The sequence below is a fragment of the Aulonocara sp. 'chitande type north' Nkhata Bay genome, linkage group LG14 (assembly GCF_057382095.1).
Source record: "Aulonocara sp. 'chitande type north' Nkhata Bay isolate Kocher_YH1m ecotype deep benthic linkage group LG14, A_spYH_male_GT1.1, whole genome shotgun sequence".
In the NCBI taxonomy this organism is placed as follows: domain Eukaryota; kingdom Metazoa; phylum Chordata; class Actinopteri; order Cichliformes; family Cichlidae; genus Aulonocara; species Aulonocara sp. 'chitande type north' Nkhata Bay.
In genome coordinates, this window is record NC_141357.1 from 18,255,102 (window position 1) to 18,272,670 (window position 17,569).

General features: G+C 36.1%; 1 protein-coding gene across 1 annotated transcript; it reads right to left on the minus strand.

Annotated features, from left to right (window-relative positions):
- Window positions 1-801: 801 nt before the first annotated feature.
- Window positions 802-4,581, minus strand: LOC147314423 (secretory phospholipase A2 receptor-like). The gene is made up of 7 exons (XM_086262809.1): window positions 4,488-4,581; window positions 3,883-4,092; window positions 3,643-3,763; window positions 3,460-3,554; window positions 1,123-1,482; window positions 995-1,042; window positions 802-836 (listed from the first exon to the last, which is right to left on the minus strand). The coding sequence occupies exons 1-7, from the start codon at window positions 4,579-4,581 to the stop codon at window positions 802-804; spliced, it is 963 nt and encodes a 320-aa protein (XP_086118935.1).
- Window positions 4,582-17,569: the final 12,988 nt, after the last annotated feature.

Below are 17,569 nucleotides of genomic sequence, written 5' to 3' on the forward strand. Positions count from 1 at the left end.
GCAACCAGTTTGTTCAAAAAGTAGCACAAACAAAGAAATGACTCAAAATTTATAACTGGAACTCGGCTGATATTCCAGCAGACAATAATTAAAAGTTTTTTCTGCCTCCATAGATTAAGAATTTTATGTTTAATTATTTAACAAGACCTGTGACTTCAAAGCATGTGCATTCAAATTTCGGAACAGGCTCAACATTGTTGTTGTTGTTTTTTTTAATTGGATTTTACTTTGCTGCAGTCTGGTTTTCTTTTCTTTCTTTTTTTCTTTTTTTTTACATTTTGTCTTGCGAGTGTGTATTTTTCTAAAGAAATCTGCATCAGTTTGATTTCATTAACACAAACTTTGTATGCAGTTTACAACAGAGGTAAAGAGATTTAAACACACCAGAATCAAACAGCTAGGAACAAAACTAAATGTACTAAAGAACAAACCAAAAAAATCTAACTTGATATTTAAATAGCACAGCAAGAAAGTCAAAACGATGATCTTGGGTAAACTATTCCAGGTTCATGGCATGTCTAAAATCTGTCACAAATAATTCTATTTTCAGTTCAGTTTAATTACATAGTGCCAAATCACAACAACACTTGTCTCAAGGTGTTTGTAATTTAAGCTAAAGAACCTACAATAATACAAACTATTAAAAATAATGACATCCAAAATAGGTTTCCTGTGAAACACAACAGTAGCTTGAAGAGAGTATTTATACACTGGACATGTTGGGTCATTCATCTGTTTCCTCAGGAATTTCATCTCAGTGTGACCAGGGAGATGCAGTATATCCTGTTCTCGATTCATTTATTAGCAACTATCCTTGTCGATGTCAATGCAAAGCACTGTGACCCAAAACACAAATGTGAATTTAAAATGATAAAAACCAAATAACAGAATGACTTGTGTTTTTAGTTTGCATACATTCTTTCTAAGGAACATGAAGTGAACATAAAGTTACAAGTTTCTGCTTTCAAACTAGAAATAGTTTCAGTAGATTTACCTGGATTCAGAGTAGGTGCTTTAGTAGAGCAAATGTTGTTTTTCAGACCTGGCAATTGCAGAAAGGTGAGATTTAAAAACATTTGGGTGCTTATACCTGACCTAATCTTAATCAAAACAGCAGCTTACGTTGACAGATGAATGGCAGTTTTTTATGGCAGTTTGCATCCAGCAACTTGATTTCTTTTGCCTCATTAACTGAGATGATCTTTCCACAGTGGTTGTTTAAGGAGTTTACAGGAAAACTGTTGTTCCACTGAGAATATAAAACCTTTGACCCTGAAATCCATTTCCATTCAGGATTTTTGCCAAAAATGGATCGTTCCAGGCCAACCCACACCCCTGTGTGTGACTCTGTTTTATTTTGCAGCAGATTTTTAACTTCAACACCGACTGCATCATTGTAGATTTCAACCAAGGAGGAATTGTCTTGCCAACAGTGCTCCAATGCATCAATCCAAGTTTTGTTTACTGAGTGGAACTGCAGATCTGGGGCCCGTTCTTCGTACGTCGCTTACTACATCCAAGATCAAATGACACATCCAAGATCAAATCATCGCGCTAACCGTGAGCTCGCTAATCCGGTTCCCCGAACACACCTGCTGTTGACGATTACTACAGCTGGACGCAGGAATGTGACATCACTGGGTGTCGTAAAAGGGGCTACGCATCGATAGTAGAAACATTGATCGGCAACCCGCTGATTGGTCGGCGAAAATGTCGAAGGGGCGTGCTCGGTATTTTCCGGCAGCAGAGCAAGAACTCATGAGTGAGGGATTACAGGAGTTTCAGAGTTTAATTAAAACGCAAGAGAACACTGCAAAGGCTGCAAAAGCAAGGAGAGAGGGCTGGCAGAAAGTTGCTGACAAATCAAACTCGTAGGTAATTTAATAATAATAATAATAATGGATTGGATTTATATAGCGCTTTCCAAGGCACCCAAAGCGCTTTACGATACCACTATTCATTCACTCCCACATTCACACACTGGTGGAGGCAGCTACGGTTGTAGCCAGGCTGCCATATCGCGCCATCGGCCCCTCTGGCCAACACCAGTAGGCGGTAGGGTAGATCTATCATATGACACTATATTGTCCAATATCATATGGCATTATATTATATTATAATATGTTATATTATATCCCCTTTCACATTAGAGCCACAACAGGACCCACAAGAACATGGGAACAAGTAAAAGTGGAATACAGGAGTATTCTACAGAATGGTAATATTTATCTCTTAGATTGCTTTGCGTCTCTTGGCAAGGTAATACTGGCCTGTAATACTCTGTTAGTTTGTTCATAACAGCAACCAAGAAAAGGGCAGAGGAAAAAAAGACAGGTGGTGGTCCTGCATCCCCTCGTCAACAAGTTGGTTAAGTAAATAATACCCTCACGGGAATATCGATATCTCTCTATGAGCACACTGTCGCGCTGAGCTAAAGGATCCTGTCTATCCCGCAATATACGCTGAATTCTGAGGACTCTCCTTATCAATCTTGCACCTTCCGCAATGGGTTGGTCACGTATACGGACAGGACATGGCTGCGACAGGCTTCCCAAATCCACCTTCGCTTTTATAGCCGTGGTCTCTCATCTTGATTACACAAAGTAATTTACAATTACTACTCTGAAATATGAATTACATCTGTAATAATCACATACATGTAATAGAATGTTAATAGTTCATTTCCCTTTTTTAGGAAATGACCTGTATGTATCTGTGTGACATCAATAAAAGGATCAAGTGCTGCATTATCTTTAGTTACATTGATAATATTTATTTATGGTGAAACAGTGGAAAAATATCGCTGTTGCTTTCGTATAAATGAAGCGGACATACCTGCGTGGCCGCGATCTAATCCTGTTTACATAAAGTAAACCTGCTCCCGAGCAGGTTTACGCTTACGGCTCTGTTGCTATGACAGCAAGTCCCGGATGAGCTTCGGGGAACCGACTGATCCAGGATCACGCGAAATCGTCAACAATCTAATCCGGCTAACCTACTTAGCGAGGTACGAAGAACGGGCCCCTGAACACAGAAAGGGTAGGTTAAGGTTTTTGCAACACAGATTTTAGGATGTGGTGACACAAAACAATCTTCTGCCTCACTGCTGCAAATGCAAAGCTGTTTTTAGTTTTCTACATTGGGCATTCAATTAAAAAAATCTGGTTCAATGCAGGTAAATATACATCATTTTACAATGACTATAATTTTATTTTAGCATGTACAAAGTCTCATCTCTACGTTATTCTTTTATTTCTTCTGACTAGTCTAGTGCTACATTTCTCCTGGAGGCACATCTTATGTTGAGTCATATTTCAATGATAAACAACAGTCAGCAGTGATTTTTTTAATTACAGAGTAATTTCTATTTTGTGTGTGTGGTAAAGCTCTAAGTTGAAAAAGTTCTAAAAACTGCTTCAAACGCAGTAAGATGGTTTCATTTTGTTGAATAAAACTTACCCGTGTCATTACAGATACTGCCTGGGTGTTCTTGAGTGCAGTTGAATTCCATCCTTACCTTCCCATTAGATCCCAAGGAGATACATATTTTCTCTCTGTAAGAAAAAATAATTACCTGTAATGTACACTACGTAGGATTCTTAAGATTACATTAACAGCAGAATGGATGCAAGACATATTTACCCTGGTGTAAAGTTAATACACCTGTCATTAGTAAGATTTTTGTCACAATGATTTCTACTGTCAGCTGGAATGTATATGCTTCTGTTGCACTTCTGAGCAGTGTCAGGTTTAATGCTGGATCCTTGGAAACCATATGTAAGAACACACAGCATGCAGACATCTTGTTTTATGTTGGGGTTTTTTTTTAAACTATGGACATTTAGTAGAGATAAGAACAAAAATGTGGTTTGGAGAGCTTACCTTCATTTACCTGCAAAGACAAACAGCTAGTTTTGTTCATATTAAAGCTGTTCCCAGGCATACAGTGATCCAATGTCTGACCCACAACCATTAGTGTGTCAGGCTTTGTGCTGGTTTGAAAACATTGAAGTGTCCAGTTCCAACTGTCAACTATGCAGTTAGCAGGGCAATCTATGTTTGGATCTTCTGAGGAACAGCTGAACATCTGGACTGTTGATCACACCAAAACTGTATTTAGTTTCCTTGTATATATATATTACCATAGGTGTTTTGCTTTCCCTTTCCCTTTTATTTTATCAATAAATTAGAGAAAATGATATGCAGTAAAAAATAAATTGTTTTGCAAAAATAAGAAATGCAGGAACAAATGTATAAAATAAATAATAGACAAGCACGAACTTTACAAGAAACATGGATTTTAAAGCTTCAGAGGGATTGAACAAAACCAAATAACGTTTTCTTAAAATGAAAATAGTGCATTTACTAGAGCAGAGAATAGGTTCTTCTTCTGTGTGAATTGCTACAGTGATTGGGTTTGATAATTGTAATTTTGATAAAATAACGTTTTAAGGTTTCTAACTATGACCAATCAGTTAGTAACATACCCAACAGCAGTGATAGATAGGTCAGTCTTGCCATGACCTGTAAACATGACCAGAAAAATATTGGAAAGTTATGAAAAAAACATACACAGCACATTCACGTAGAAAAGTTAAAATACTTTCACCCTTTGCCCAAGTGTTAATGTAACTGTGAAAATTACATATCCAAGGTGCAAAACTAGAGTTAGGGTACAATCTAGGCATTCAAATAGATACACAAATAGATACACATTATATACTGTACACTTGTTTTCATGATACAGAAACACTTAATAATGATAACTTGGATTCTAGTACTTAGTGCAAATGTCGAAACAGTTTGTCCATTAATCATAAAATCATCATAGCCAGAAGTTTTGAGTACAGTAGTTTATTTGTATAAACATATATAAACTACTGTAATAATGATTCAATTCTCTTAAGACTGTAGCTGGTATAGAAAACGAATAGCTCCTTTAATCAAACACATTGCTTAGACCTACCAAACCAAATGTTCCTTTTCTTTTTAAACTAAATGAGTAAGTTTATTTTTAAAGATCAATCACATATAACCAAATTTCTATATTTGTGTTCTTCAGACAGATCTTGTACTTTATTTATTTATTTTTTAGTTGTTGTGATATAAATGCAGGCATAGAAATGTGATGTTGTTTTATAGAGATCCTGTATGCCCGTCCTCTGATTTAAAAGAAGATACATAATTTGATTATTAAACTAAATCTAATCTGTATCACTGTGGGGGTGACGTTCCACTGAGACATCCCATTGGAGTCTAACCACCAAATACCTCCATCTAAATTCTGTACATCAATACATTATGCTTGTTTCTCTTCTTCATGAAATCAAGGGTGCTTCTGTTATTACTCTCTCGAGAGAGACAGTCATTCTTATTTGTTTACTGTATGCTTTACATGATGCTTGCAATGGGTTCCACTGAAATGTAGACATTTAGCTCTGATGGTTTCTGTAATATAACACCATATACCTGTCTGCCTATAGTGTACCAGCTTTGCAGTGAAGTCAATTTCTTAGCTACAGTTTACAAAATAGCAAAGGCTGGAACCATTTATGCAGCATGTTTTGTTGTTGTTGTTTTTTAATATTTCTTGATAGTGGGTCAGATTTCTTTATAATTGTCTCAGAGTATGCAACAAATCTAAACAAGCATATTTTACTATTGTTTTTTTCAGCTGCTGTTTCAAGTCATCCTTAAAAACTGATAACAGGAAACTCATACTGGAATTAGTTCACAGTGTTGTACTTCCCTTTTTTACCCTATGTAAGTATGTATGTAAATCTAGATCCAGAGACCTTACAGTGAGAAAGTGTGTTCAGTCAAATGGGAAACAAATATGTGGTTATCAGTTTTCATGACAAGCAAACCAATATATTGAGTCACAGCCACAATATGAAAAAGCTTGTATTTTTAGTATTATGTTTACAGGAAGTGTTGTTGAATCACTAGTTAATCTGCCACCACCTGCATGTATACTTGTAGAATTAATTTAGTGCTTTAGATTTCACATTATGACTCATTTTTCATGTTTTCAAATGTGATTTAAAAGGTTCACTTGCCTGCTTATCTACCAGTACTGCAGACATAAAGCTGGGTAAGGTGGATAGCACACATTTACCTTATCTCTATGCCACATTATCCCATGCGAAGTATAATTTGCATTCAGAAAAGTAATCTCTATATTTAAGTTGTGTTTTTTAATTCATATAAGGAAGCATTCCTCCTTAAAAGTTAGTAGCTATATAATTTTCAGTTCATTTCCTTTTAATCTTTGCTGTATAAAGGTACTTTATATTGACCTGATCTGTCACGGTTACTGCAGTAGCAAGTCAACATTTTCTCTGTTTAAAATAAAGTCTCCCTTCCTCTGATGACTGTTTACTAATCTTATTCCATGAGATAATGAAAGGAAGGAGAACGAGGATGTGGTTTATATATAGTCTGACACTTGAATGAATCACTAACAGTTGATTTGCCACTGTGGTTACACATCTAGAGAGGAGCTACATAAACATACACATGGCGACTCTCTAGTTAACCCTGTAAAGGCAAGTGTATCATGAGTTTTTGGGATAACTAATATAAATAACTTTTTATTAAAACAATAAATATTTATGTGAAAATATATTAAAGACAAATCTAATTGAAGTAGAACTGCTGAAGGAAACATGAAGTAAATTCTATCTATTTGTGACTGTATGCGCAGTGATGTGAATTCTTTATGTTTGTAATTTTTACTATTTGAATTTTCTTTGCTCTTGCTAAATTTCTTTCTGCAGTTAAATTCTAAATTGTGGACATTCACTTTCTAACCTTTTCTAAAATACTAAAGGTAGAAGTCTGAGTATTGTTTACTATAAGTGCCACGATCAATAGGGGAGCTACTGTTAAAAAGAGGAATTGACAGGATTTGACCTCCATGGCTACTCGGGTTTCTTCTTATCAGGGTTAGCAAGGAAGACACCTGGACAATTTCAAGGTAGTTAGTACTGGGCACATGTGCATTTTCAAGCTACTGTTGTGTTTCACAGGAAAACTATTTTGGATGTCATTATTTTTAGTTTGTATTATTGTAGGTTCTTTAGCTTAAATTACAAACACCTTGAGACAAGTGTTGTTGTGATTTGGCACTATGTAATTAAACTGAACTGAAAATAGAATTATTTGTGACAGATTTTAGACATGCCATAAACCTGGAATAGTTTACCTAAGATCATAGTTTTGACTTTCTTGCTGTGCTATTTAAATATCAAGTTTGATTTTTTTGGTTTGTTCTTTAGTACATTTAGTTTTGTTCCTAGCTGTTTGATTCTGGTGTGTTTAAATCTCTTTACCTCTGTTGTAAACTGCATACAAAGTTTGTGTTAATGAAATCAAACTGATGCACACTCGCAAGACAAAATGTAAAAAAAACCAAACAAAAAAAAGAAAAAAAGAAAACCAGACTGCTCAAAGTAAAGCAGCAAAGTAAAATCCAATAAACAACAACGATGTTGAGCCTGTTCTGAAATTTGAATGCACATGCTTTGAAGTCACAGGTCTTGTTAAATAATTAAACATAAAATTCTTAATCTATGGAGGCAGAAAAAACTTTTAATTATTGTCTGCTGGAATATCAGCCGAGTTCCAGTTATAAATTTTGAGTCATTTCTTTGTTTGTGCTACTTTTTGAACAAACTGGTTGCTTATTATTTGCAGACAGCTTTAATTTATAAGTCTTGCATCAACTGATCAGGAATGACACTCAGCTTTATACTGACATGGAGTGTATTTGTTATATATAACAGTCATTTATAGATTAGTAGTAATTACTCTCGTATAGATTGTTTGGCTAATTTTAAATTTGTGCACCGTTTTTTGTAATTTGTTTATTTTTATATTATATTTCTGATTCACTTTCTCTTCCTGACCCATGTACTGCTGTAACTGTGAATGTCCCTGCTGGGTGATTAATAAAGTCTGTGTCTATGCCAAATTGAGCTTTAAACTCTTTTTATGATGACATTTTACTTATCAAAATTTCAATTACGAGTATGACATGCATATGTGGGATGTTTTCACCATTTGCAGGTCAGAAGAATGCCAGTTTCTGAAGCCTGCTTGCATGTGTGTTGCACAATACTAGTACAACTACCATTCCTACTACTCCTGTTACTGCTACCGCACAAGGGCCTTGAATGGACATGGGGCCTGCAGCAAGGGTTAGAGGTCAGACACCTGGGGCCTGCAGGTTGGAGCTTGGGGCTAACAACTCTAGCTCGTACAAAGTACTAACATCCAAGTGGTAAATGGTGTTACCTCTGAGAACTATAAGACAGAGTGCTATGAAAATAGTTTGTGGCCATGTCCACACTGATACGTTTTAGTTTGAAAACGCATCGTTTTCTCTCCATTTTGGCCTTCCGTCCACACTGATACGCCTTTTGTGGTCAAGGAAAACTGAGCTTTTTGAAAACGTTCTCTAAAGTGGATAATTTTGAAAAAAGCATTTTCGCGTAGCAGTGAGGACTGGGAAAACGGAGGCTTTCCCAGTCCTCACTGCATTTGATGCAGTGCAATGATGCATTTTAGTAATATGATGCAGTCTGATCCAGAAGTCTTTTGGTTTGGTGAGATGCAGTTTGGTCAGTCTAAGCCTCCTTTATGAATTTTTGGGATGTCCACTCCTAGAGAGATTGGCTGCTGTCTTGCTTTCCATGTGTCAATATCTTTTCTCACTGTAGAAAAACTGACTTCAAATATAAAATTGTTTTGTAACCATTCACAGACTGACAGGCAGCAACAACATGTTTCCTAAGATTATCTGATGATCAGAAAAGACACTGGCTGTAATCAAGTGCATTAGCAGAACCTGGCTGCTTCTTACTCTGTTATTTCCTATGGAAGCAGTAACAGTGCACCTAGTGTACCTAGTTTTCTTCTGCATTTTGGTTTAGTTTTCATAGAATAAATAATAACACAGAGTAATATCTGATGTGTTGTTTATCATCTTAGGCTGTATTTACTTAATTTAAAACTGATCAAATGATTTTTTTATGTCCTGATATGTTGAACTTACATGCTGTTCTTAAAAAAGTGAAAAGCACACATTTGCATTCTATTCGACTGAAAAAACAACTTTCATGTTATCTCACAATACAGTCTCTGTATTCATATTTGCATTAGCTACACAGAAACAGGAATTTGTTTTTTCAGGAAAGAGGGGAAGCCAGATAATTTCATTTTAATATGAAATTTCCTGTTGTCAACATGAAAAAAGTAAAAATACATCATAAATAAGTACGTCAAAAGATGTCTGGAAAAACATAGCTTAAAAATAAATGTTAAAAAAAATAAAGTTTTAAGGCCAGTTTAATCTTCAGTTGAACTTTGTTTGTGTAACCCAGATGTGTCTGCTGAAATACCCCTGAAGCCAGTTAGGCAGGAACAAGTGAACTTTTCCACATTTTGTCACATTACAGCCACAAACATGAATCAATTTTATTGGAATTCCACGTGAAAGATCAATACAAAGTGGTGTACACGTGAGAAGTGGAACGTAAATCATACATGATACCAAACATTTTTTACAAATAAATAACTGAAAAGTGGGGTGTGCGTAATTATTCAGCCCCCTCAGTCAGTACTTTGTAGAACCACATTTTGCTGCAATTACAGCTGCCAGTCTTTTAGGGTCTGTCTCTACCAGCTTTGCACATCTACAGACTGAAATCCTTGCCCATTCTTCTTTGCAAAACAGCTCCAGCTCAGTCAAATTAGATGGACAGCATTTATGAACAGCAGTTTTCAGATCTTGCCATAGATTCTCGATTGGATTTACACTTCTCACGTGTACACCACTTTGTGTTGGTCTTTCACGTGGAATTCCAATAAAATTGATTCATGTTTGTGGCTGTAATGTGACAAAATGTGGAAAAGTTCAAGGTGGCCGGATAGTTTTTCAAGCCACTATATGTACTGGATGAGCATTAGCCTTTAGGCAAACACAACTTGCTGCACCAAATATGCAAATGACACGATGTTACACATCATTTAGGACATCTACATTTCTGTGTACTAAAAACAATGAACTTGAAGAGCACACAATTGTCTTTTAGCTGCATTAAATATTGTCCTGTAGCTGGCATTAAATAAGGACTCTGAGTATTTATGGCATGAAAGAGTGCATTAACAATTGCAAGCTGATATTATTTGTTGAATAATTAGTCAGTGTACAAAATAACTTGATACATAAGTACCTGATCGTCACATTAAAACTATCAATTTGAATGAAGTTTGACGGCAAATGCTCCCTGCATTCTTCTCATAACCAGGACAGATGAGATTAAAAAACTCAGCTGTTTTGTTTTTACTTACTTTTTAATGTTTTTTGTATAATTATGTGTGTGCAATTTCTTACATTATACATTAAATAACTCTTAATTCACAAATTTGACTAGTAAATGAATCTCAAAGCTAAAATGAAGCTCAAATATCTTGTAAATCCAAGTGTATAAGCTATTTGAATTTGAAATTTGGAAATTACAAAAAGTCCAAAGACCTTCAAGTAGGAGGGTGTGTTTAGTCAAATAGGAAACAAATAGAAGCTTATCAGTTTGTTTGAACAGCATACTGTCAGTGTTTGTATAGTTGGCAGACATAAATGCTTACATGGAGGTTTAAAAGTGAGCGCTTTTATTAGGCTGATGGAACTGGTACAAAACAAAGGCAAAAGTCCAAAACATAAACCCGAACTAAAAAAAAAATCTAAACTGGAAATAACAGAAAACCGAAACATGAAGAGGGCCGTCATGAGACAGGAACTAGACAGATCGCTAATGGGAACATAACAGATTCTCTGACAGGGCACATAGGCAGACAGGAATAGTATGAACACAAGAGGGTGAGTATGGAAGTGGAAACAGATGTGAACACAGCAGAGACAAATCAGGGGTAACATGACAGGGGAAGTACATCTTTGGGCAACACACACTAAACAAGAAACTATCACAATAAAACAGCAAACACAACTAATACGAGGACCAGGAAGTTGCAAACATGGAATCACAAATAGATGAAAACTAGACAGAACAAAAACAAAAGGGAAACCTGATAACTAGGGAAGGAATACATAGAAGACTCAGAATATAGACCTAAACCCCAAAACTGAACTAGATGATAAACAAAACCTTAGAATATCAATATACAAAAAACCCAGGAAATACTGAGAGTGAACAAAACTCAACACAGGGATTCTGACACATACAAATATATTAACTCAAACAACAATGAGAGATCAAAAAAACATTTTGTATTTTAATTAAAATGGCATAAAGGTCAAGATTTAGAAAATCAGCATAAGCACAACAGGAAGACAGCCAGGTCAGTTTCATGTAGACATCCAAAGTCTCAGGAAACAAGATTTAAAAAACATAAAGACTAAAACTTAGAATATTTCCTTATTTATTTATCTATTTATTTAAAAAAAAATAGTATTTTAGTTAGCTTTCAGTGTTCATTAGATCCTGTAGCCTTTCTCCTTGCTGTCGTCGCCTTTCTCCTCGCTGCTCCCGTTGCCTTCCCCCTTGCTGCCCTGGCCTTCCCCCTTGCTGCCCTGGCCTTCCCCCTTGCTGCCCTGGCCTTCCCCCTTGCTGCCCTGGCCTTTCTCCTCGCTGCTGCCGTTGCCTTCCCCCTTGCTGCCATTGCCTTCCCCCTTGCTACTGTTGCCTTCCCCCTTGCTGCCCTGGCCTTTCTCCTCGCCGCTGTCGCCTTTCTCCTCGCCGCTGTCGCCTTTCTCTTCGCTGCTGCTGTTGCCTTCCCCCTTGCTGCCGTTGCCTTCCTCCTCGCCGCTGTCGCCTTTCTCTTTGCTGCCATTGCTGTCGTCATCGCCTTTCTCCTGCCTGCTGCAGCTGCTGGCTTCCCTTTCTTTCACAAAAATCAATAACCACTCACTCAAAACAATTCAGTTGATTGTATATGAGCATCCTCAAAATTTCAAATCTGGAAAAGGGGAGAATTTAACATTTGGTATCAATATCATGCCAGACTGACCCAAACAAATTAGCAGCTTACCTTTGCAGATGTAAGGTATTTTTTCATGACAGCTGGCATCCAGCCACTTAATTTCTTTTGTCTCATTAACGAAGACGATCTTTCCACAGTGGTTGTTGAAGCCGTTGACTGAATCAGTGCTGTTCAACTGAGCATTTAGTAGTTTTGACCCTGAAATCCACTTCCATTCATCCTTGTTGCCAAAGATTGGTCGTTCCAAGCCAATCCACACACCATCCTGCAAGATTTTATTTTGCAAGAGATTTTTCACTTCAACCCTCACAGTCTTGTTGCATATTTCAACCAGCGAGGAATTATTTCTCTGACAGTGCGCCAAGGCCTCAATCCAACTTTTAGCTTCCTCGTGGAACTCCAGATGTATACCTTGACACAAAAAGAACAATTACAACATACAAGTTACATTTTTACTTTAATACTGGAAAATATTGTATACTTGATGCAAATTAATCCTTGTGTCTGTGATTAAAATTATAGCTCTGGTGTCCAAATCCCTCCCGGAACAATCAGCTTTTTGGTCAGGGGTGAGTTAAGTTCTGCTTTTGTAACAACAGCAGGACATTGTGCTTTCACTGTGTTGAATTAAACGTACCCAAGGCATCAGCGAAGAGCAGCTGGATTATTACTGTAACAGAGCAAGATCACAACAAGAGTTGGATGATTTTGTCCACAAATAATTATTTATTTAGAAAATATATCAAAATGAGTAAAGGAAAAAGCGAGTAATTGCAAAAATGTAGAGATAAATACGCTAGCACTTTTTAAAAAATGATAATTCATTTAAATTTCAAGGAATACATAATAATGTAGGGGCTTCTTAATCAAAATTTAGATAAAGTCTCTTATTAGTACTTTGTGTTTTGTTTTTTGTTTCTTTGTCTGCCACCTTGTCACAACAGGCAGCTCTCGCAGATAATTTCATTTTAATATGAAATTTCCTGTTGTCAACATGAAAAAAATAAAAATACATCATAAATAAGTACGTCAAAAAGATGTCTGGAAAAACATAGCTTAAAAATAAATGTTAAAAAAAATAAAGTTTTAAGGCCAGTTTAATCGTTGAACTGAACTTTCTCACATTTTGTCACATTACAGCCACAAACATGAATCAATTTTATTGGAATTCCATGTGAAAGATCTTGTCACAACAGGAAGCTCTGGATATTTTGGTATCTTCCTTCCTGACACAACCCACAAAGAGAATATTTGTTTTGGAACTGGACAAGTAACCTCTTATTAAGCTAAGCAGATTTGAAAACCAATATACAATGGAGCCACAAAATTCATAAGTCAGTGGCTGGTTAATAGTGATGTGCGGTTCAATACTGAAATATCAATTCCTCTGATACCAGTCATTTATGTTCTAGAATTGATTCTCACATTAAAATATCGATATTTTAGTAATTTAGAGTAAACTTGTAGTTTATCATTAACAGGATCACAGTGGGAAGATCCTATTTCATTCGGATTGTCTACATTGGAAGCAACTACTTCCTCTTCCGCTTTTCATAGTCATGTGCAAAATACGGCTGTATAAATGTGTCGCAGTCCCTTGGCGTGCGCAGTCACAACAATGGCTGAGCGTAACTGGAGTTATGTTCGGACGTATTTTACATCCACAAACGTGGTTTGTGATACATGTGGCAAGAAAGTGAGGTGTTGTGGCAACACCACAAATTTGTCAAACACCTCAGAGTAAATCATATCACAGAATATGATGAGCGTATGTTGAGGCGAACTGAGGAGGAGGAGGAGTGGACAGGGACAGGTGCTGCTAGGGCGAGACAGACGTCTCTCATGGAGTCCTTTAGTGCTGCAGGCAGGCAAGGTGTTCAAATAGCGCACAACTTCAGGTTTTTTTTATTTCTATATGATGAATTCTGTATTATTAAGTGATAAGAACAAGTAATCTGATGTCCTGTAATCATTATGATGCTATAATTTGAGATACAATAAATAAAATACGTTTTTGCACAAAGTATCGTGCAAAAAGGATCAGTATCGTTGATACCACCCTGAATTTTACTTGGTATCGGATCGGAAAGGAAATCAGTGGTATCGCACATCACTACTGGTTAAAGTTACTTGATATTTGTTGTCTTTTTATGTTCGTAATGTACAGTAAGTATGTCAAACAAGTCAATCAGTTCCATATTTTTGTGTCAGGCAGGTGATTAAAAGCTGTCTGACATTTTTTTTTTTAGACATTTAAATAAAGGTGTAGACTCTGTCTTAAATTTCTATTCTTTTTAATGGCCACCAGGGGGCAATACCTAGGGCTTGTAAAAAGAATTTTGTTACTATAGAAAGAAAAACAGTTTCCAAATGTGACCTCTCTAAACACTTTCCTGCTGTATTTAGTCATTATTTTCAGGGTGAGATTGGGAGAAAAATGATTAAGTAATGGTCAGAAATGGAGGATTGTTTCAAGTAACACACTTTTCTACCACTGTGGATGTCTAATTTGGTTGTTCTGTTTTCGGAAAAATAAGTGGTGAATTTACTGTTGGTGTCACTTGTGTTTTGCCAGACAGCCTCGTACAGCTTTTTTTTTTTTTTTTCTTCTTTTTTTTTTTTTTTCTTCTTCTTACCTTTTTCTCCTCCATTTTACCAGTAGTGGCTGTCTTAATCCAGATCAATAATGCTGGTAATAATCACACTGTAAAAAGAATAACCCTATTCAAAAAAAAAAAAAAATGATGTCCAGTTGTCACATCCAAAATATTTGGCTTTATAGAATCCAAATTGAGTCACTTGATATGACCTGATACTTTTATGTTGATATAAACAATATTACTAGACTTGACTGAAACTTTAAATTCTGCATTGATCCAAATTTATTTTTTTTACATAGAACCATATTTTAATTATTGAACCAAGCTAATATATTGAAATTTAACCAACCTAATGTATTCACATCGAACCAAATTAACATGAACTAATATGTTTGTGTTGAAGCCAGGTAATTGATTTACATATATTCAAACTATATTTTTTACATTTCATTTTATTTCAGTTCAAAAATGCTCTGCATTTCCTATAAAAAACAAGACAGTTGGCCAACCAATTATTTCAAAATTATTTATTGTTCCAAACCATTTTAACTATAATCACAGAATATGATGAGCGTATGTTGAGGCGTATATTACTAATATTATTATATTAGTAATATACAGATTTAGTGCTACGGCAGAAATGATTAGAGAAATGTTTGTTTTATAAAACCTGCAATCTTTTGAAAACCAGTATAAAACCTGCAATCTTTTGAAAACCAGTATAAAACCTGCAACCTGTCTAAAACTGGCATAAAACCATTATAAAAACTCTTTTTAAACCAATTTGCAAGTACTCAAAAATGTTTATATGTGCACTGTGCCTGTACAATGTAAAAAAAAAAAAAAATCTACACATGTATCAATGAAATCAACTTAAATCTCCCTTTCAAATGGGTGTTCTTATAAATTTTGAATGTAGAATACCACTGCAGGCCAACCAAGCAAAATAACCAAGCACACATGCACATGCATGTGCACATACACATGCACACATGCATGCAAACACACTACTGTGCAGTGTTAAGTTCACAATTAAGTTTGCACATCTTAGAGGTCATCTTGTTAAAGTCAAGCTCCATCATAATCTTTTGAAGAGCCTCAAAGGTGAACCTGAATCCTCGTGGATATTCCATATTAAGAGCATAACAGAGTCCAAAGACCATTGCCACTCCAGCTGCCACAGAAGGCAACTCATTCAGGACTTCCACACCATCAATGATTATCCCGATGTCTCGAGGCTGATGTAGGAGGCTTGAGTTGTCCCTGAAGACGAAGAGTGCCATGGTGGTACTCTGCAGCTCTTCCTCAGCTTCATCTTTCTGGGATATCTTGAGGTAAAATATGGAACAAAATGTACAAGTGAAGAACTGAAGTCTGGCACACCTGATAAATCTTTGACCATAATAAACTACTATTTTGATAGTTGTTTGGTCACAGACTATTAGAACAATTATTTGACTAATCAGATTTGTGAATTGCATAATCAACAAACACAAGCTTGTGTCTAGAAACCGCGAGCTCACCAGAAAAATTCAAACGAAGCGGAGCACGGAGTTATACTATGAATGTTATGAACTATGAACTTATGCTAGCTAGCTGTATCCACCACCGATGCATCGTGGTAACGCTAGCTAGTTAGTATACTGGTAAAAAATGGCTTTTTGCCTAACTTGCATTCCCGACTGTGATGGTTGGTTTCTGGTAACCAGTTCTAACGTTGCGCAGGATAGCTAGCTAGCTTATAGCTAGCAGCTACAATCATGCAAAAATTAGGGGTGGCTGTCGACCCAGCTTAAATGGGGTTATTTTCTGCAATTTTGGCAATACAAATTATAAAAGCTTTTGTAACACACTTGGCTTTACTTACGTTTATTTTCAGATGAAATTAATCAAAGATGTGACATGATGTTTCCAGCAGCCATGCAGAATAAAAATGGGTCCCGGTCTATTTCTGGTGGGCGTGTTCAAGTGCAAATCACTTTGACTCAAATTAAAGATATTATCTGTTCAACATGAAAAGAAATATATGTTTTGAGAGAAATCAAAAACTTTGTGTTGTGTCCTTTGTACAGATATTTAGTTTCATCCAAATCAAAAGTGGTATTTTAAAATGCAAAAAGAAAGGGTTTCACAATCAAATCAATGATTTTATTCTGTTTTGAATGGCACTTATTAGATTGAATGAATGACTGCATGTTAGACTTTTTTCAGTGCAGTCTGAATTGCATAAACTCATATTTCAGCAGTTTGACTTGGTTTTGTGTCACTTTCAGTTGCTACTCGGTCCCAGGCTCGGCAGACGTGTATGTTTCAGGCCCCAGGTTCTGTTCAAGGACCAGTCTCAGCTACAGAATCCTTTTCAGCTAACCCAGAAACCATACATCCCGAGCCCCCACCATCATCAGTCCTCAAAAACTCTGGTTGGTTGTGATTTACTTATTCATTTAAAACAGAAAACAAAAAGATTTTTTTAAAAATGCATAATGCATTTTAAAAAATCATAACAGTGCCACATCTGTTTCATTTAACAACATGTTGTTGTTGGTGACCATGCCATATTCATTTGGTTATCTGCAGGGTACAAAGTCATATCATGTACCTGTTAAAATGTATTTGAATAAGTTTCTGAGTACTTTAAATGTATGAAGAAATATTTTGGTCTTTTCCTTCTGTTAAATCTGAATTATATTTGTTTTTTGTCATCTAGTAATTCTGAATCAGCAGCGTAAAAAGAATGATACACAACCAGCGACTTTGCAGCCTTTTGTTCCTGAGGCCATAAAGCAAAATGATGAACCTGAGAAAATGCCTACTCCATTGAAGGATATAAAAAAAACAACAACAGCAATAGAATAATATTAAACACAAAGTGAACCCGTCTTCCTTCATTAAATAGGTTCTTTTAGATGTTAAGGAGGAATTGACTTAACCAGGCTGGCGGAGAATGAAGACAACCGGACACCTGC

What these genes read in the sequence shown, in the direction of transcription:
- LOC147314423 (XM_086262809.1), bottom strand. Translation starts at nt 4,581, where the DNA reads ATGTGCTGTGTATGTTTTTTTCATAACTTTCCAATATTTTTCTGGTCA. An exon ending in CTATCTATCACTGCTGTTGG is followed by an intron (nt 4,093 to 4,487) that starts GTATGTTACTAA and finishes TGTGATCAACAG; the next exon opens with TCCAGATGTTCAGCTGTTCC. An exon ending in CAGTATCTGTAATGACACGG is followed by an intron (nt 1,483 to 3,459) that starts GTAAGTTTTATT and finishes AACGGGCCCCAG; the next exon opens with ATCTGCAGTTCCACTCAGTA.